This window comes from Coregonus lavaretus, assembly GCF_964263955.1.
Source record: "Coregonus lavaretus genome assembly, chromosome: 27".
NCBI lineage: Eukaryota > Metazoa > Chordata > Actinopteri > Salmoniformes > Salmonidae > Coregonus > Coregonus lavaretus.
In genome coordinates this window covers 44002333-44026234 of record NC_140014.1, presented here as the reverse complement: position 1 = coordinate 44026234, position 23902 = coordinate 44002333, and the positions used below count along the sequence as shown (strand labels likewise).

General features: G+C 26.2%; 1 protein-coding gene across 1 annotated transcript in view; it reads right to left on the bottom strand.

Annotated features, from left to right (window-relative positions):
- slc39a8 (solute carrier family 39 member 8) overlaps positions 1-23521 on the bottom strand; it is a 78184-nt gene extending 54663 nt beyond the window's left edge. The window contains exon 1 of the mRNA XM_084144630.1: positions 22972-23521. Within this exon, the coding sequence (XP_084000756.1) occupies positions 22972-23199 (228 nt within the window). The 5' untranslated portion in view covers positions 23200-23521. The remainder of the gene's footprint in view (positions 1-22971) is intronic.
- Between the last annotated feature and the right edge of the window lie 381 nt (positions 23522-23902).

Here is a 23902-nt window from a genome sequence, read left to right as displayed (position 1 = left end):
ATGAGATAGTAAGTCATAATTATGAGATATTAAGTTATAATTATGATATAGTGAGTCATAGTTATGAGATATTAAGTTATAATTATGACATATGAGATAGTAAGTTATAATTATGAGATATGAGATGGCAAGTAATAATTAAGAGATGAGATAGTAAGTTATAATTATGAGATAGTAAGTGATAATTATGAGATAGTGAGTCATAATTATGAGATAGTAAGTTATAATGATGAGATAGTAAGTCATAATTATGAGATAGTAAGTCATAACTATGAGATAGTGAGTCATAATTCTGAGATAGTAAGTTATAATTATGAGTTATGAGATAGTAAGTTATAATGATGAGATATGAGATAGTAAGTTATAATTATGAGATAGTAAGTCATAATTATGAGATATTAAGTTATGATTATGATATAGTGAGTAATAATTATTAGATATTGAGTCATAATTATGAGATAGTAAGTTATAATTATGATATGGTGAGTCATAATTATGAGATAGTAAGTTATAATGATGAGATAGTAAGTCATAATTATGAGATAGTAAGTTATAATTATGATATAGTGAGATAGTAAGTTATAATTATGAGATAGTAAGTGATAATTATGAGATAGTAAGTTATAGTTATGATATAGTGAGTCATAATTATGAGATAGTAAGTCATAATTATGAGATATTAAGTCATAACTATGAGATAGTGAGTCATAATTCTGAGATAGTAAGTTATAATTATGAGTTATGAGATAGTAAGTTATAATTATGAGATATGAGATAGTAAGTCATAACTATGAGATAGTGAGTCATAATTATGAGATAGTAAGTTATAATTCTAAGATATGATATAGTATGTTATAATTTGAGATATGAGATAGTAAGTTATAATTATGAGTTATGAGATAGTAAGTTATAATTATGAGATATTAGATATTAAGTTATAATTCTGAGATAGTAAGTCATAATTATGAGATATTAAGTTATAATTATGATATAGTGAGTAATAGTTATGAGATATTAAGTTATAATTATGACATATGAGATAGTAAGTTATAATTATGAGATATGAGATGGCAAGTAATAATTAAGAGATGAGATAGTAAGTAATAATCATGAGATAGTGAGTCATAATTATGAGATGGTAAGTTATAATGATGAGATAGTAAGTCATAATTATGAGATAGTAAGTTATAATTATGATATAGTGAGATAGTAAGTTATAATTATGAGATAGTAAGTGATAATTATGAGATAGTGAGTCATAATTATGAGATAGTAAGTTATAATGATGAGACAGTCAGTCATAAATATGAGATAGTAAGTCATAACTATGAGATAGTGAGTCATAATTCTGAGATAGTAAGTTATAATTATGAGTTATGAGATAGTAAGTTATAATTATGAGATATGAGATAGTAAGTTATAATTATGAGATAGTAAGTCATAATGATGATATATTAAGTTATAATTATGATATAGTGAGTAATAATTATTAGATATTGAGTCATAATTATGAGATAGTAAGTTATAATGATGAGATAGTAAGTCATAATTATGAGATAGTAAGTTATAATTATGATATAGTGAGATAGTAAGTTATAATTATGAGATAGTAAGTGATAATTATGAGATAGTAAGTTATAATTATTATATAGTGAGTCATAATTATGAGATAGTAAGTTCTAATTATGATATAGTGAGATAGTAAGTGATAATTATGAGATAGTAAGTGATAATTATGAGATAGTAAGTTATAATTATGAGATAGTAAGTCATAATTATGAGATAGTAAGTTATAATTATGATATAGTGAGTCATAATTATGAGATAGTAAGTCATAATTATGAGATAGGAGATAGTAAGTTATAATTATGAGATATGAGATAGTAAGTCATAATTAAGAGATATGAGATAGTAAGTTATAATTATGAGATAGTGAGTCATAATTATGAGATAGTAAGTTATAATGATGAGATAGTAAGTCATAATTATGAGATAGTAAGTCATAACTATGAGATAGTGAGTCATAATTATGAGATAGTAAGTTATAATTCTAAGATATGATATAGTAAGTTATAATTTGAGAAATGAGATAGTAAGTTATAATTATGAGTTATGAGATAGTAAGTTATAATTATGAGATATGAGATAGTAAGATATAATTATGAGATAGTAAGTCATAATTATGAGATATTAAGTTATAATTATGATATAGTGAGTCATAGTTATGAGATATTAAGTTATAATTATGACATATGAGATAGTAAGTTATAATTATGAGATATGAGATGGCAAGTAATAATTAAGAGATGAGATAGTAAGTTATAATTATGAGATAGTAAGTGATAATTATGAGATAGTGAGTCATAATTATGAGATAGTAAGTTATAATGATGAGATAGTAAGTCATAATTATGAGATAGTAAGTCATAACTATGAGATAGTGAGTCATAATTCTGAGATAGTAAGTTATAATTATGAGTTATGAGATAGTAAGTTATAATGATGAGATATGAGATAGTAAGTTATAATTATGAGATAGTAAGTCATAATTATGAGATATTAAGTTATAATTATGATATAGTGAGTAATAATTATTAGATATTGAGTCATAATTATGAGATAGTAAGTTATAATTATGATATGGTGAGTCATAATTATGAGATAGTAAGTTATAATGATGAGATAGTAAGTCATAATTATGAGATAGTAAGTTATAATTATGATATAGTGAGATAGTAAGTTATAATTATGAGATAGTAAGTGATAATTATGAGATAGTAAGTTATAGTTATGATATAGTGAGTCATAATTATGAGATAGTAAGTCATAATTATGAGATATTAAGTCATAACTATGAGATAGTGAGTCATAATTCTGAGATAGTAAGTTATAATTATGAGTTATGAGATAGTAAGTTATAATTATGAGATATGAGATAGTAAGTCATAATTAAGAGATATGAGATAGTAAGTTATAATTATGAGATAGTGAGTCATAATTATGAGATAGTAAGTTATAATGATGAGATAGTATGTCATAATTATGAGATAGTAAGTCATAACTATGAGATAGTGAGATAGTAAGTGATAATTATGAGATAGTAAGTTATAATTATGAGATATGAGATAGTAAGTTATAATTATGAGATAGTAAGTCATAATTATGAGATATTAAGTTATAATTATGATATAGTGAGTCATAGTTATGAGATATTAAGTTATAATTATGACATATGAGATAGTAAGTTATAATTATGAGATATGAGATGGCAAGTAATAATTAAGAGATGAGATAGTAAGTTATAATTATGAGATAGTAAGTGATAATTATGAGATAGTGAGTCATAATTATGAGATAGTAAGTTATAATGATGAGATAGTAAGTCATAATTATGAGATAGTAAGTCATAACTATGAGATAGTGAGTCATAATTCTGAGATAGTAAGTTATAATTATGAGTTATGAGATAGTAAGTTATAATGATGAGATATGAGATAGTAAGTTATAATTATGAGATAGTAAGTCATAATTATGAGATATTAAGTTATGATTATGATATAGTGAGTAATAATTATTAGATATTGAGTCATAATTATGAGATAGTAAGTTATAATTATGATATGGTGAGTCATAATTATGAGATAGTAAGTTATAATGATGAGATAGTAAGTCATAATTATGAGATAGTAAGTTATAATTATGATATAGTGAGATAGTAAGTTATAATTATGAGATAGTAAGTGATAATTATGAGATAGTAAGTTATAGTTATGATATAGTGAGTCATAATTATGAGATAGTAAGTCATAATTATGAGATATTAAGTCATAACTATGAGATAGTGAGTCATAATTCTGAGATAGTAAGTTATAATTATGAGTTATGAGATAGTAAGTTATAATTATGAGATATGAGATAGTAAGTCATAACTATGAGATAGTGAGTCATAATTATGAGATAGTAAGTTATAATTCTAAGATATGATATAGTATGTTATAATTTGAGATATGAGATAGTAAGTTATAATTATGAGTTATGAGATAGTAAGTTATAATTATGAGATATTAGATATTAAGTTATAATTCTGAGATAGTAAGTCATAATTATGAGATATTAAGTTATAATTATGATATAGTGAGTAATAGTTATGAGATATTAAGTTATAATTATGACATATGAGATAGTAAGTTATAATTATGAGATATGAGATGGCAAGTAATAATTAAGAGATGAGATAGTAAGTAATAATCATGAGATAGTGAGTCATAATTATGAGATGGTAAGTTATAATGATGAGATAGTAAGTCATAATTATGAGATAGTAAGTTATAATTATGATATAGTGAGATAGTAAGTTATAATTATGAGATAGTAAGTGATAATTATGAGATAGTGAGTCATAATTATGAGATAGTAAGTTATAATGATGAGACAGTCAGTCATAAATATGAGATAGTAAGTCATAACTATGAGATAGTGAGTCATAATTCTGAGATAGTAAGTTATAATTATGAGTTATGAGATAGTAAGTTATAATTATGAGATATGAGATAGTAAGTTATAATTATGAGATAGTAAGTCATAATGATGATATATTAAGTTATAATTATGATATAGTGAGTAATAATTATTAGATATTGAGTCATAATTATGAGATAGTAAGTTATAATGATGAGATAGTAAGTCATAATTATGAGATAGTAAGTTATAATTATGATATAGTGAGATAGTAAGTTATAATTATGAGATAGTAAGTGATAATTATGAGATAGTAAGTTATAATTATTATATAGTGAGTCATAATTATGAGATAGTAAGTTCTAATTATGATATAGTGAGATAGTAAGTGATAATTATGAGATAGTAAGTGATAATTATGAGATAGTAAGTTATAATTATGAGATAGTAAGTCATAATTATGAGATAGTAAGTTATAATTATGATATAGTGAGTCATAATTATGAGATAGTAAGTCATAATTATGAGATAGGAGATAGTAAGTTATAATTATGAGATATGAGATAGTAAGTCATAATTAAGAGATATGAGATAGTAAGTTATAATTATGAGATAGTGAGTCATAATTATGAGATAGTAAGTTATAATGATGAGATAGTAAGTCATAATTATGAGATAGTAAGTCATAACTATGAGATAGTGAGTCATAATTATGAGATAGTAAGTTATAATTCTAAGATATGATATAGTAAGTTATAATTTGAGAAATGAGATAGTAAGTTATAATTATGAGTTATGAGATAGTAAGTTATAATTATGAGATATGAGATAGTAAGATATAATTATGAGATAGTAAGTCATAATTATGAGATATTAAGTTATAATTATGATATAGTGAGTCATAGTTATGAGATATTAAGTTATAATTATGACATATGAGATAGTAAGTTATAATTATGAGATATGAGATGGCAAGTAATAATTAAGAGATGAGATAGTAAGTTATAATTATGAGATAGTAAGTGATAATTATGAGATAGTGAGTCATAATTATGAGATAGTAAGTTATAATGATGAGATAGTAAGTCATAATTATGAGATAGTAAGTCATAACTATGAGATAGTGAGTCATAATTCTGAGATAGTAAGTTATAATTATGAGTTATGAGATAGTAAGTTATAATGATGAGATATGAGATAGTAAGTTATAATTATGAGATAGTAAGTCATAATTATGAGATATTAAGTTATAATTATGATATAGTGAGTAATAATTATTAGATATTGAGTCATAATTATGAGATAGTAAGTTATAATTATGATATGGTGAGTCATAATTATGAGATAGTAAGTTATAATGATGAGATAGTAAGTCATAATTATGAGATAGTAAGTTATAATTATGATATAGTGAGATAGTAAGTTATAATTATGAGATAGTAAGTGATAATTATGAGATAGTAAGTTATAGTTATGATATAGTGAGTCATAATTATGAGATAGTAAGTCATAATTATGAGATATTAAGTCATAACTATGAGATAGTGAGTCATAATTCTGAGATAGTAAGTTATAATTATGAGTTATGAGATAGTAAGTTATAATTATGAGATATGAGATAGTAAGTCATAATTAAGAGATATGAGATAGTAAGTTATAATTATGAGATAGTGAGTCATAATTATGAGATAGTAAGTTATAATGATGAGATAGTATGTCATAATTATGAGATAGTAAGTCATAACTATGAGATAGTGAGATAGTAAGTGATAATTATGAGATAGTAAGTTATAATTATGAGATAGTAAGTTATAATTATGAGATAGTAAGTCATAATTATGAGATAGTAAGTTATAATTATGATATAGTGAGTCATAATTATGAGATAGTAAGTCATAATTATGATATAGTGAGATAGTAAGTGATAATTATGAGATAGTAAGTGATAATTATGAGATAGTAAGTTATAATTATGAGATAGTAAGTCATAATTATGAGATAGTAAGTTATAATTATGATATAGTGAGTCATAATTATGAGATAGTAAGTCATAATTATGAGATAGGAGATAGTAAGTTATAATTATGAGATATGAGATAGTAAGTCATAATTAAGAGATATGAGATAGTAAGTTATAATTATGAGATAGTGAGTCATAATTATGAGATAGTAAGTTATAATGATGAGATAGTAAGTCATAATTATGAGATAGTAAGTCATAACTATGAGATAGTGAGTCATAATTATGAGATAGTAAGTTATAATACTAAGATATGATATAGTAAGTTATAATTTGAGAAATGAGATAGTAAGTTATAATTATTAGTTATGAGATAGTAAGTTATAATTATGAGATATGAGATAGTAAGTTATAATTATGAGATAGTAAGTCATAATTATGAGATATTAAGTTATAATTATGATATAGTGAGTCATAGTTTTGAGATATTAAGTTATAATTATGACATATGAGATAGTAAGTTATAATTATGAGATATGAGATGGCAAGTAATAATTAAGAGATGAGATAGTAAGTGATAATTATGAGATAGTAAGTTATAATTATGAGATAGTAAGTCATAATTATGAGATAGTAAGTTATAATTATGATATAGTGAGTCATAATTATGAGATAGTAAGTCATAATTATGAGATAGGAGATAGTAAGTTATAATTATGAGATATGAGATAGTAAGTCATAATTAAGAGATATGAGATAGTAAGTTATAATTATGAGATAGTGAGTCATAATTATGAGATAGTAAGTTATAATGATGAGATAGTAAGTCATAATTATGAGATAGTAAGTCATAACTATGAGATAGTGAGTCATAATTATGAGATAGTAAGTTATAATTCTAAGATATGATATAGTAAGTTATAATTTGAGAAATGAGATAGTAAGTTATAATTATGAGTTATGAGATAGTAAGTTATAATTATGAGATATGAGATAGTAAGTTATAATTATGAGATAGTAAGTCATAATTATGAGATATTAAGTTATAATTATGATATAGTGAGTCATAGTTATGAGATATTAAGTTATAATTATGACATATGAGATAGTAAGTTATAATTATGAGATATGAGATGGCAAGTAATAATTAAGAGATGAGATAGTAAGTTATAATTATGAGATAGTAAGTGATAATTATGAGATAGTGAGTCATAATTATGAAATAGTAAGTTATAATGATGAGATAGTAAGTCATAATTATGAGATAGTAAGTCATAACTATGAGATAGTGAGTCATAATTCTGAGATAGTAAGTTATAATTATGAGTTATGAGATAGTAAGTTATAATGATGAGATATGAGATAGTAAGTTATAATTATGAGATAGTAAGTCATAATTATGAGATATTAAGTTATAATTATGATATAGTGAGTAATAATTATTAGATATTGAGTCATAATTATGAGATAGTAAGTTATAATTATGATATGGTGAGTCATAATTATGTGATAGTAAGTTATAATGATGAGATAGTAAGTCAAAATTATGAGATAGTAAGTTATAATTATGATATAGTGAGATAGTAAGTTATAATTATGAGATAGTAAGTGATAATTATGAGATAGTAAGTTATAGTTATGATATAGTGAGTCATAATTATGAGATAGTAAGTCATAATTATGAGATATTAAGTCATAACTATGAGATAGTGAGTCATAATTCTGAGATAGTAAGTTATAATTATGAGTTATGAGATAGTAAGTTATAATTATGAGATATGAGATAGTAAGTCATAACTATGAGATAGTGAGTCATAATTATGAGATAGTAAGTTATAATTCTAAGATATGATATAGTATGTTATAATTTGAGATATGAGATAGTAAGTTATAATTATGAGTTATGAGATAGTAAGTTATAATTATGAGATATGAGATATTAAGTTATAATTCTGAGATAGTAAGTCATAATTATGAGATATTAAGTTATAATTATGATATAGTGAGTAATAGTTATGAGATATTAAGTTATAATTATGACATATGAGATAGTAAGTTATAATTATGAGATATGAGATGGCAAGTAATAATTAAGAGATGAGATAGTAAGTAATAATCATGAGATAGTGAGTCATAATTATGAGATGGTAAGTTATAATGATGAGATAGTAAGTCATAATTATGAGATAGTAAGTTATAATTATGATATAGTGAGATAGTAAGTTATAATTATGAGATAGTGAGTCATAATTATGAGATAGTAAGTTATAATGATGAGATAGTCAGTCATAAATATGAGATAGTAAGTCATAACTATGAGATAGTGAGTCATAATTCTGAGATAGTAAGTTATAATTATGAGTTATGAGATAGTAAGTTATAATTATGAGATATGAGATAGTAAGTTATAATTATGAGATAGTAAGTCATAATTATGATATGGTGAGTCATAATTATGAGAAAGTAAGTTATAATGATGAGATAGTAAGTCATAATTATGAGATAGTAAGTTATAATTATGATATAGTGAGATAGTAAGTTATAATTATGAGATAGTAAGTGATAATTATGAGATAGTAAGTTATAGTTATGATATAGTGAGTCATAATTATGAGATAGTAAGTCATAATTATGAGATAGTAAGTCATAACTATGAGATAGTGAGTCATAATTCTGAGATATGAGATAGTAAGTTAAAATTATGAGATATTAAGTCATAATTATGAGATATTAAGTTATAATTATGATATAGTGAGTCATAGTTATGAGATATTAAGTTATAATTATGACATATGAGATAGTAAGTTAAAATTATGAGATATGAGATGGCAAGCAATAATTAAGAGATGAGATAGTAAGTTATAATTATAAGATAGTGAGTCATAATTATGAGATAGTAAGTTATAATGATGAGATAGTAAGTCATAATTATGAGATAGTAAGTCATAACTATGAGATAGTGAGTCATAATTATGAGATAGTAAGTTATAATTCTAAGATATGATATAGTAAGTTATAATTTGAGATATGAGATAGTAAGTTATAATTATGAGATATGAGATAGTAAGTTATAATTATGAGATAGTAAGTCATAATTATGAGATATTAAGTTATAATTATGATATAGTGAGTCATAGTTATGAGATATTAAGTTATAATTATGACATATGAGATAGTAAGTTATAATTATGAGATATGAGATAGTAAGTTATAATTATGAGATAGTAAGTCATAATTATGAGATATGAGATAGTAAGTTATAATTATGAGTTATGAGATTGTAAGTTATAATTATGAGTTATGAGATAGTAAGTTATAATTATGAGATAGTAAGTCATAATTATGAGATATTAAGTTATAATGATGAGATAGTAAGTCATTATTATGAGATAGTAAGTAATAATGATGAGATAGTACGTCATAATTATGAGATAGTAATTTATAATGATGAGATAGTAAGTTATAATTATGAGATAGTGAGTCATAATTATGAGATTGTAAGTTATAATTATTATATAGTGAGTCATAATTATGAGATAGTAAGTTATAATTATGATATAGTGAGATAGTAAGTTATAATTATGAGATAGTAAGTCATAATTATGAGATATTAAGTTATAATGATGATATAGTGAGTCATAGTTATGAGATATTAAGTTATAATTATGACATATGAGATGGCAAGTAATAATTAAGAGATGAGATAGTAAGTTATAGTCATGAGATAGTGAGTCATAATTATGAGATAGTAAGTTATAATGATGAGATAGTAAGTCATATTTATGAGATAGTAAGTCATAATTATGATATAGTGAGATAGTAAGTTATAATTATGAGATAGTAAGTGATAATTATGAGATAGTAAGTTATAATTATGATATAGTGAGTCATAATTATGAGATAGTAAGTTATAATTATAATATATGATATAGTAAGTTATATAATTATGAGATATGAGATAGTAAGTTATAATTATGATATGGTGAGTCATAATTATGAGATAGTAAGTCATTATTATGAGATAGTAAGTCATTATTAGGAGATAGTAAGTAATAATGATGAGATAGTACGTCATAATTATGAGATAGTAATTTATAATGATGAGATAGTGAGAAATAATTATGAGATAGTGAGTCATAATTATGAGATTGTAAGTTATAATTATTATATAGTGAGTCATAATTATGAGATAGTAAGTTGTAATTATGATATAGTGAGAGAGTAAGTTATAATTATGAGATAGTAAGTTATAATTATGATATAGTGAGTCATAGTTATGAGATATTAAGTTATAATTATGACATATGAGATGGCAAGTAATAATTAAGAGATGAGATAGTAAGTTATAATCATGAGATAGTGAGTCATAATTATGAGATAGTAAGTTATAATGATGAGATAGTAAGTCATATTTATGAGATAGTAAGTCATAATTATGATATAGTGAGATAGTAAGTGATAATTATGAGATAGTAAGTGATAATTATGATATAGTGAGTCATAATTATGAGATAGTAAGTTATAATTATAATATATGATATAGTAAGTTATAATTATGAGATATGAGATAGTAAGTTATAATTATGAGATAGTAAGTCATAATTATGAGATAGTAAGTCATAATTATGAGATAGTAAGTTATAATTATGAGATAGTGAGTCATAATTATGAGATAGTAAGTTATAATTATGACATATGAGATAGTAAGTTATAATTATGAGATATGAGATAGTAAGTTATAATTATGAGATAGTAAGTGATAATTATGAGATAGTAAGTTATAATTATGATATGGTGAGTCATAATTATGAGATAGTAAGTCATTATTATGAGATAGTAAGTCATTATTATGAGATAGTAAGTAATAATGATGAGATAGTACGTCATAATTATGAGATAGTAATTTATAATGATGAGATAGTGAGAAATAATTATGAGACAGTGAGTCATAATTATGAGATTGTAAGTTATAATTATTATATAGTGAGTCATAATTATGAGATAGTAAGTTGTAATTATGATATAGTGAGATAGTAAGTTATAATTATGAGATAGTAAGTTATAATTATGATATAGTGAGTCATAGTTATGAGATATTAAGTTATAATTATGACATATGAGATGGCAAGTAATAATTAAGAGATGAGATAGTAAGTTATAATCATGAGATAGTGAGTCATAATAATGAGATAGTAAGTTATAATGATGAGATAGTAAGTCATATTTATGAGATAGTAAGTCATAATTATGATATAGTGAGATAGTAAGTGATAATTATGAGATAGTAAGTGATAATTATGATATAGTGAGTCATAATTATGAGATAGTAAGTTATAATTATGATATAGTGAGTCATAATTATGAGATAGTAAGTTATAATTATAATATATGATATAGTAAGTTATAATTATGAGATATGAGATAGTAAGTTATAATTATGAGATAGTAAGTCATAATTAAGAGATAGTAAGTCATAATTATGAGATAGTGAGTCATATTTATGAGATAGTAAGTTATAATTATGAGATAGTGATTCATAATTATGAGATAGTGAGTCATAATTATGACATATGAGATAGTAAGTTATAATTATGAGATATGAGATAGTAAGTTATAATTATGAGATATGAGAGTTAGTTATAATTATGAGATAGTGAGTCATAATTATGAGATTTGAAGTTACAATTATGATATAGTGAGTCATAATTATGAGATATTAAGTTATAATTATGAGATAGTGAGTCATAACTATGAGATAGTAAGTTATAATTATGAAATATGATATATAGTAAGTTATAATTATGAGATATGAGATATTAAGTTATAATTATTAGATAGTAAGTCGTAATTATGAGTTAGTAAGTTATAATTATAATTTAGTAAGATAGTAAGTTATAATTATGAGATGGTAAGTGATAATTATGAGATATTAAGTTATAGTTATGATATAGTGAGTCATAATTATGAGATAATAAGTTATAATTATGATATAGTGATTCATAATTATGAGATAGTAAGTCATAATTATGAGATAGTAAGTTATAATGATGAGATAGTAAGTGATAATTATGAGATAGTAAGTTATAATTATAATTTAGTAAGATAGTAAGTTATAATTATGAGATATGAGATAGTAAGTCATAATTATGAGATAGTAAGTCATAATTATGAGATAGTAAGTCATAATTATGAGATAATAAGTTATAATTATGATATAGTGAGTCATAATTATGAGATAGTAAGTCATAATTATGAGATAGTGAGTCATAATTATGAGATTTGAAGTTACAATTATGATATAGTGAGTCATAATTATGAGATATTAAGTTATAATTATGACATATGAGATAGTAAGTTATAATTATGAGATAGTGAGTCATAATTATGAGATAGTAAGTTATAATTATGAGATAGTGAGTCATAATTATGAGATAGTAAGTTATAATGATGAGATAGTAAGTCATAATTATGAGTTAGTAAGTCATAACTATGAGATAGTGAGTCATAATTATGAGATAGTAAGTTATAATTCTAAGATATGATACAGTAAGTTATAATTTGAGATATGAGATAGTAAGTTATAATTATGAGTTATGAGATAGTAAGTTATAATTATGAGATATGAGATAGTAAGTTATAATTATGAGATAGTAAGTCATAATTATGAGATATTAAGTTATAATTATGATATAGTGAGTCATAGTTATGAGATATTAAGTTATAATTATGACATATGAGATGGCAAGTAATAATTAAGATATGAGATAGTAAGTTATAATCATGAGATAGTGAGTCATAATTATGAGATGGTAAGTTATAATGATGATATAGTGAGATAGTAAGTTATAATTATGAGATAATAAGTGATAATTATGAGATAGTGAGTCATAATTATGAGATAGTAAGTTATAATGATGAGATAGTAAGTCATAATTATGAGATAGTAAGTCATAACTATGAGATAGTGAGTCATAATTCTGAGATAGTAAGTTATAATTATGAGTTATGAGATAGTAAGTTATAATTATGAGATATGAGATAGTAAGTTATAATTATGAGATAGTAAGTCATAATTATGAGATATTAAGTTATAATTATGATATAGTGAGTAATAATTATTAGATATTGAGTCATAATTATGACATATGTGATAGTAAGTTATAATTATTAGATAGTAAGTCATAATTATGAGATAGTAAGTTATAATTATGATATGGTGAGTCATAATTATGAGATAGTAAGTTATGATGATGAGATAGTAATTCATAATTATGAGATAGTAAGTTATAATTATGATATAGTGAGTCATAATTATGAGATAGTAAGTTATAATTATGATATAGTAAGTAATAATTACGAGATATGAGATAGTAAGTTATAATTATAAGATAGTGAGTCATAATTATGAGATAGTAAGTTATAATTATGATATAGTGAGTCATAATTATGAGATAGTAAGTTATAATTATGAGTTATGAGATAGTAAGTTATAATTATGAGATATGAGATAGTAAGTTATAATTATGAGATAGTGAGTCATAATTATGAGATAGTAAGTTATAATTATGATATAGTGAGTCATAATTATGAGATAGTAAGTTATAATTATGAGTTATGAGATAGTAAGTTATAATTATGAGATATGAGATAGTAAGTTATAATTATGAGATAGTGAGTCATAATTATGAGATAGTAAGTTATAATTATGATATAGTGAGTCATAATTATGAGATAGTAAGTTATAATTATGATATAGTGAGTCATAATTATGAGATAGTAAGTTATAATTATGAGATAGTAAGTTATAATTATGATATAGTGAGTAATAATTACGAGATATGAGATAGTAAGTTATAATTATAAGATAGTGAGTCATAATTATGAGATAGTAAGTTATAATTATGATATAGTGAGACATAATTATGAGAGAGTAAGTTATAATTATGAGTTATGAGATAGTAAGTTATAATTATGAGATAATGAGTCATAATTATGAGAGATGAGATAGTAAGTTATAATTATGAGATAGTAAGTCATAATTATGAGACAGTAAGTTATAATTATGATATAGTGAGTCATAATTATGAGATATTGAGTCATAATTATGACATATGAGATAGTAAGTCATAATTATGAGATAGTAAGTTATAATTATGATATGGTGAGATAATAAGTTATAATTATGATATAGTGAGTCATAATTATGAAATAGTAAGTTATAATTATGAGATAGTAAGTCATAATTATTTTACATTTACGTCATTTAGCAGACGCTCTTATCCAGAGCGACTTACATGATTTTTTTTCATACCCCCTGTGGGAAACGAACCCACAACCCTGGCGTTGCAAACGCCATGCTCTATCAACTGAGCTACATCCCTGCCGGCAATTCCCTCCCCTACCCTGGACGACGCTGGGCCAATTGCGCGCCGCCCCATGGGTCTCCCGGTCACGGCCGGCTACAACAGAGCCTGGAGACGTAATTATGATATAGTGAGATAGTAAGTTATAATTATGAGATAGTAAGTGATAATTATAAGATAGTAAGTCATAATTACGAGATAGTAAGTTATAATGATGATATAGTGAGTCATAATTATGAGATATTAAGTTATAATTATGAGATAGTGAGTCATAACTATGAGATAGTAAGTTATAATTATGAAATATGATATATAGTAAGTTATAATTATGAGATATGAGATATTAAGTTATAATTATTAGATAGTAAGTCGTAATTATGAGTTAGTAAGTTATAATTATAATTTAGTAAGATAGTAAGTTATAATTATGAGATAGTAAGTGATAATTATGAGATATTAAGTTATAGTTATGATATAGTGAGTCATAATTATGAGATAATAAGTTATAATTATGATATAGTGATTCATAATTATGAGATAGTAAGTCATAATTATGAGATAGTAAGTTATAATGATGAGATAGTAAGTGATAATTATGAGATAGTAAGTTATAATTATAATTTAGTAAGATAGTAAGTTATAATTATGAGATATGAGATAGTAAGTCATAATTATGAGATAGTAAGTCATAATTATGAGATAGTAAGTCATAATTATGAGATAATAAGTTATAATTATGATATAGTGAGTCATAATTATGAGATAGTAAGTCATAATTATGAGATAGTGAGTCATAATTATGAGATTTGAAGTTACAATTATGATATAGTGAGTCATAATTATGAGATATTAAGTTATAATTATGACATATGAGATAGTAAGTTATAATTATGAGATAGTGAGTCATAATTATGAGATAGTAAGTTATAATTATGAGATAGTGAGTCATAATTATGAGATAGTAAGTTATAATGATGAGATAGTAAGTCATAATTATGAGTTAGTAAGTCATAACTATGAGATAGTGAGTCATAATTATGAGATAGTAAGTTATAATTCTAAGATATGATACAGTAAGTTATAATTTGAGATATGAGATAGTAAGTTATAATTATGAGTTATGAGATAGTAAGTTATAATTATGAGATATGAGATAGTAAGTTATAATTATGAGATAGTAAGTCATAATTATGAGATATTAAGTTATAATTATGATATAGTGAGTCATAGTTATGAGATATTAAGTTATAATTATGACATATGAGATGGCAAGTAATAATTAAGATATGAGATAGTAAGTTATAATCATGAGATAGTGAGTCATAATTATGAGATGGTAAGTTATAATGATGATATAGTGAGATAGTAAGTTATAATTATGAGATAATAAGTGATAATTATGAGATAGTGAGTCATAATTATGAGATAGTAAGTTATAATGATGAGATAGTAAGTCATAATTATGAGATAGTAAGTCATAACTATGAGATAGTGAGTCATAATTCTGAGATAGTAAGTTATAATTATGAGTTATGAGATAGTAAGTTATAATTATGAGATATGAGATAGTAAGTTATAATTATGAGATAGTAAGTCATAATTATGAGATATTAAGTTATAATTATGATATAGTGAGTAATAATTATTAGATATTGAGTCATAATTATGACATATGTGATAGTAAGTTATAATTATTAGATAGTAAGTCATAATTATGAGATAGTAAGTTATAATTATGATATGGTGAGTCATAATTATGAGATAGTAAGTTATGATGATGAGATAGTAATTCATAATTATGAGATAGTAAGTTATAATTATGATATAGTGAGTCATAATTATGAGATAGTAAGTTATAATTATGATATAGTAAGTAATAATTACGAGATATGAGATAGTAAGTTATAATTATAAGATAGTGAGTCATAATTATGAGATAGTAAGTTATAATTATGATATAGTGAGTCATAATTATGAGATAGTAAGTTATAATTATGAGTTATGAGATAGTAAGTTATAATTATGAGATATGAGATAGTAAGTTATAATTATGAGATAGTGAGTCATAATTATGAGATAGTAAGTTATAATTATGATATAGTGAGTCATAATTATGAGATAGTAAGTTATAATTATGAGTTATGAGATAGTAAGTTATAATTATGAGATATGAGATAGTAAGTTATAATTATGAGATAGTGAGTCATAATTATGAGATAGTAAGTTATAATTATGATATAGTGAGTCATAATTATGAGATAGTAAGTTATAATTATGATATAGTGAGTCATAATTATGAGATAGTAAGTTATAATTATGAGATAGTAAGTTATAATTATGATATAGTGAGTAATAATTACGAGATATGAGATAGTAAGTTATAATTATAAGATAGTGAGTCATAATTATGAGATAGTAAGTTATAATTATGATATAGTGAGACATAATTATGAGAGAGTAAGTTATAATTATGAGTTATGAGATAGTAAGTTATAATTATGAGATAATGAGTCATAATTATGAGAGATGAGATAGTAAGTTATAATTATGAGATAGTAAGTCATAATTATGAGACAGTAAGTTATAATTATGATATAGTGAGTCATAATTATGAGATATTGAGTCATAATTATGACATATGAGATAGTAAGTCATAATTATGAGATAGTAAGTTATAATTATGATATGGTGAGATAATAAGTTATAATTATGATATAGTGAGTCATAATTATGAAATAGTAAGTTATAATTATGAGATAGTAAGTCATAATTATTTTACATTTACGTCATTTAGCAGACGCTCTTATCCAGAGCGACTTACATGATTTTTTTTCATACCCCCTGTGGGAAACGAACCCACAACCCTGGCGTTGCAAACGCCATGCTCTATCAACTGAGCTACATCCCTGCCGGCAATTCCCTCCCCTACCCTGGACGACGCTGGGCCAATTGCGCGCCGCCCCATGGGTCTCCCGGTCACGGCCGGCTACAACAGAGCCTGGAGACGTAATTATGATATAGTGAGATAGTAAGTTATAATTATGAGATAGTAAGTGATAATTATAAGATAGTAAGTCATAATTACGAGATAGTAAGTTATAATGATGAGATAGTGAGTCATAATTATGAGATTGTAAATTATAATTATGAGATAGTGAGTCATAATTATGAGATAGTAAGTTATAATTATAAGATATGATATAGTAAGTTATAATTATGATATAGTGAGATAGTAAGTTATAATTATGAGATAGTAAGTTATAATTATAAGATATGATATAGTAAGTTATAATTATGATATAGTGAGATAGTAAGTTATAATGATGAGATAGTAAGTTATAATTATAAGATATGATATAGTAAGTTATAATTATGATATAGTGAGATAGTAAGTTATAATTATGAGATAGTAAGTTATAATTATGAGATATGATATAGTAAGTTATAATTATAAGATATGATATAGTAAGTTATAATTATGATATAGTGAGATAGTAAGTTATAATGATGAGATAGTAAGTTATAATTATAAGATATGATATAGTAAGTTATAATTATGATATAGTGAGATAGTAAGTTACAATTATGAGATAGTAAGTTATAATTATGAGATATGATATAGTAAGTTATAATTATGATATAGTGAGATAGTAAGTTATAATTATGAGATAGTAAGTTATAATTATGAGATAGTAAGTTATAATTATAAGATATGATATAGTAAGTTATAATTATGATATAGTGAGATAGTAAGTTATAATTATGAGATAGTAAGTTATAATTATAAGATATGATATAGTAAGTTATAATTATGATATAGTGAGATAGTAAGTTATAATTATGAGATAGTAAGTTATAATTATAAGATATGATATAGTAAGTTATAATTATGATATAGTGAGATAGTAAGTTATAATTATGAGATAGTAAGTTATAATTATAAGATATGATATAGTAAGTTATAATTATGATATAGTGAGATAGTTAGTTATAATTATGAGATAGTGAGATAGTAAGTTATAATTATGAGATAGTAAGTTATAATTATAAGATATGATATAGTAAGTTATAATTATGATATAGTGAGATAGTAAGTTATAATTATGAGATAGTAAGTTATAATTATAAGATATGATATAGTAAGTTATAATTATGATATAGTGAGATAGTAAGTTATAATTATGAGATAGTAAGTTATAATTATAAGATATGATATAGTAAGTTATAATTATGATATAGTGAGATAGTAAGTTATAATTATGAGATAGTAAGTTATAATTATAAGATATGATATAGTAAGTTATAATTATGATATAGTGAGATAGTAAGTTATAATGATGAGATAGTAAGTTATAATTATAAGATATGATATAGTAAGTTATAATTATGATATAGTGAGATAGTAAGTTATAATGATGAGATAGTAAGTTATAATTATGAGATATGAGATGGTAAGTCATTAATGTTAGTACAACATAGAGTTGAAGTCGGAAGTTTACATACACCTTAGTCAAATATATTTAAACTCAGTTTTTCACAATTACTGACATTTAATCCTAGTTAAATTCCCTGTCTTAGGTCAGTTAGGATCACCACTTTATTTTAAGAATGTGAAATGTCAGAATAATAGTAGAGAGAATGATTTATTTCAGCTTTTATTTCTTTCATCACATTCGCAGTGGGTCAGAAGTTTACATACACTCAATTAGTATTTGGTAGCATTGCCTTTAAATTGTTTAACTTGGGTCAAACGTTTTGGGCAGCCTTCCACAAGCTTCCCACAATAAGTTGGGTGAACTTTGGCCCATTCCTCCTGACAGAGCTGGTGTAACTGAGTCAGGTTTGTAGGCCTCCTTGCTCGCACACGCTTTTTCAGTTCTGCCCACAACTTTTCTATAGGATTGAGGTCAGGGCTTTGTGATGGCCACTTCAATACCTTGACTTTGTTGTCCTTAAGCCATTTTGCCACAACTTTGGAAGTATGCTTGGGATCATTGTCCATTTGGAAGACCCATTTGCGACCAAGCTTTAACTTCCTGACTGATGTCTTAAGATGTTGCTTCAATATATCCACATAATTTTCCTTCCTCATGATGCCATCTATTTTGTGAAGTGCACCAGTCCCTCCTGCAGCAAAGCACCTCCACAGCATGATGCTGCCACCCCTGTGCTTCACGTTTGGGATTGTGTTCTTCGGCTTGCAAGCAACCCCCTTTTTCCTCCAAACATAACGATGGTCATTATGGCCAAACAGTTCTATTTTTGTTTCATCAGACCAGAGGACATTTTCCAAAAAGTACGATCTTTGTCCCCATGTGCAGTTGCATACCGTAGTCTGGCTTTTTTATGGCGGTTTTGGAGCAGTGGTTTCTTCCTTGCTGAGCGGCCTTTCAGGTTATGTCGATATAGGACTTGTTTTACTGTGGATATAGATACTTTGTACCTGTTTCCTCCAGCATCTTCACAAGGTCCTTTGCTGTTGTTCTGGGATTGATTTGCACTTTTCGCAACAAAGTACGTTCATCTCTAGGAGACAGAACGCGTCTCCTTCCTGAGCGGTATGACGTCTGCGTGGTCCCATGGTGTTTATACTTGCATACTATTGTTTGTACAGATGAACGTGGTACCTTCAGGCATTTGGAAATTGCTCCCAAGGATGAACCAGACTTGTGGAGGTCTACAATTGTCTTTCTGAGGTCTTGGCTGATTTCTTTTGATTTTCCCATGATGTCAAGCAAAGAGGCATTGAGTTTGAAGGTAGGCCTTGAAATACATCCACAGGTACACCTCCAATTGACTAAAATGATGTCAATTAGCCTATCAGAAGCTTCTAAAGTCATGACATCATTTTCTGGAATTTTCCAAGCTGTTTAAAGGCACAGTCAACTTAGTGTATGTAAACTTCTGACCCACTGGAATTGTGATACAGTGAATTATAAGTGAAATAATCTGTCTGTAAACAATTGTTGGAAAAATTACTTGTGTCATGCACAAAGTAGATGTCCTAACCGACTTGCCAAAACTATAGTTTGTTAACAAGACATTTGTGGAGTGGTTGAAAAACAAGTTTTAATGACTCCAACCTAAGTGTATGTAAACTTCCGACTTCAACTGTACTTGTTAAATACAAAGTCCGAAAATTATATTATATCGGTAAAGTAAGTAAGTAAGAACTGAGTACCTGCTAATAACTATGTAAATACCTAGTCACACCATTATTTCAATATGTAATTATACAGTTACACATTTTAGTCCCAAAGGTAAGTACAAGTAAGAAACAACTTATTACTGTTAATACAGTCATGCCAGGCGCTTTCAAAGTAATACCTAAGAAACACCAATGAACATACATGGTAATTTATAATTTATTATCACGTAATTACCCAAAAAAATACCTTTAAGTCATCTTCTCGTCTTACCATGTATGTTCGCAGTAACAGGGCTGTAAAATGAACTGGTCTCTGTTTCTACGTGGTTACAGTGTAGTTACTTATGAGGTACCACTGCATTGGACGACTCCTTCCCATGAAGACAACAGTAAATCTGTCTGTGATCTTAGCCTGTTGGTACCACCTTCACACTTACAGCGTAGGTGGGAGGTAAGAGGTCTGTAAAATGAAGTGCTGTCTGTTTCCACATTGATACAGTGTAGTTATTTGTAAGGTACCACTGCATTGGATGACTCCTTCCCATAAAGACAACATCCATTTTTATTTTTTTTTACTAATAAAAAGCAGTTCATTTTAGTCTATTCAAACAGACTACATTTCAAAGGAAGCAAGCACTCATTAAGATTAGGTGTGGCCAATTAGTGGGCGCGGCCAACACACCTGAACACACTTAACAAGATAGAGGATGGAGAGAGTTTTGTTGATGCTGAGAACAGAATGTAATGTTTATGTTTTTAAATAACATTCTTAGAACGTTACTAATGTTTTCTTGTGGTTTTTATGGAACGTTTTCTTAATGTTCTGAGAACATGACTTTAAATAGAACCACGAGGAAACCTGTAGGAAACGTTATGCTGAAGTATTTAAATTCCCAAAGAAGAAAGTTGTTTCTTAACATTTTCTGAACTATTTGAGAACATTCCCAATGTCAAACCAGTTGGAGAACGTTCCTAGAACATTACCAAACATTACATTAAATGTAACTTTTAGGAAACGTTCTGTTAAAGTAATGAAATACCAAGAAAATAATAACATTATTTTGTTAAGTTCCTTAAATGTGCTGAGAATGTTCCCGAAGCCAAGCAACTATCCTGCACCATTCCCAGAACGTTGTGGGAAGGTTGTATGCAAAGTAACCACAGGACAACCGCGCTCTCACCGAGCTCTAAGAAACAGATGGTTCTCAGAACGCATGCCTTGGTATGCATCAGCATGGTGTAGCAATCTGGTGCCGGACTGCACAGTCGATGATGTGGTACTTAAGCAGTGGTTGATGCGTGAAAACGTATGAGCAGTAGAACGTGACCAATATCTGCGGTGCTGCTCATGGTAACGCCATCTCGCTGAGTCTACCTTTAAATTAAAGTCTATCTCAATGTGACCCGCAGATTCAGAAACTTGAAAACCACATTAGAAAAAAAAGCTTCAACACCCCATTACATATTTTGCCCAATATTTAGAGAGAAAAACTAGCTGAACATAATTCATGATGGTTTTTTTTGTTTTTGTTTTTTCAGGTTGTATTTATTTTATATTTAATTTCCAAGTGTCCTATCTGTGCTTTGCGTTTTTTTTTAAAAGTTCACCCAAAATAAGCTAGCAGTGTTCTTAAAAGTCTAATTGAAACATTCAGTGAAAGTTTTAAAGAATGCTTCCATAAAAATAAGACTGTTAATTGCACTAGATGGTACTGAATAAGTAATTACTGAACATTGTATTTTTCAACAGCGGTCTTAAAATACTGTTTTAAAAAACATATTTCTAATTGTTTCCATTAATACCTTATTGCATTTACTTATAAGCACAATAAAAATGGACACTGATTAAAATGTAATATCTTTTGAATGACTTATCCACCTTTACATTTATTTAGAAGGTTTCCTTATTACCATAGGAAAGTGACGTCATCGTTAGTACCTCTAGCAGAATAGTAGTGAATAAGTAGATAAATACAATATTCAAGAAAAACAGTTTTGGGAGGAAAGTTGTTAAACGGGCTAAAATATATGACGCACTGTACCTCAGAATTGACCAGTGGGTTTTCCTCATCCACAATAAAAGCTGGTCTTCTGGTTGATATTAGCAGCAGAAAGTTTTCAAGGTGTGCTGTTGAAATAGAGTCATTTTCACCGTAAAACTGCAACATGTCCTCAAGAAAGCCTTGTCCTTTCTTACCGTCCACTTGTACACAATTCCATCCTAAAATAAAAAGAAGCGCGCACGGAACTAAAGATCTGAAGTGATACATCGTATCTGGCGAGGACTGAACCTGGAGTTGCGCTGGAGAAAGTTTTGATGCGTTGCGTGCTCTAAACAGAAAACGTGTAAATATTGCCTCCAGTTTTCATTGAAATAAATAGGCTACAAATCTACAGAAAAACGGAAGGAACTCTTTCAGCGGACAAAAGTGTTTATCGATCCAAAGCTATTTCCAGAACTTTCCGTTACATACCATTGTAATAAGGACTGCAGTGATAAAGACAGGTCCTGTTGCACATTCGACTCCGTTCGTCCTGAGATGTTCACTGAATGAATACTAGTAGGCCTATCCTATCAGCAGCTGCAGAGATTAGAAAGTGCGCTAGCGGTTCAAAGATCAGCTCGTCATGAGCCGGGGAAGGCGAATATGGAGTTGACCGTTTCGACGACATTTAGTGGCACAGAGGCTGTTTCAATGGGTTCTCACTTGCCTGGTAACGTGTTCACTGAATTACCAAATTACAACATTAAGTGGCGGATTAAATGGGGATAAATTGAGAGTCCCCCATGAGAAAAACGCACATGCAACAGGGAGTGCATAATTCGTGATAGTAAAATGGACTGTTGCTTCAATCACAGTTTGTTAACGTGTAGATTGGGTAGCAGGGACACTGAAGACCTTGTGAATTATAAAGGGTACTTCTTAGGTAATGTTCTCCTACTGCCTCCTTGTGGATAGTGGATATCACTTC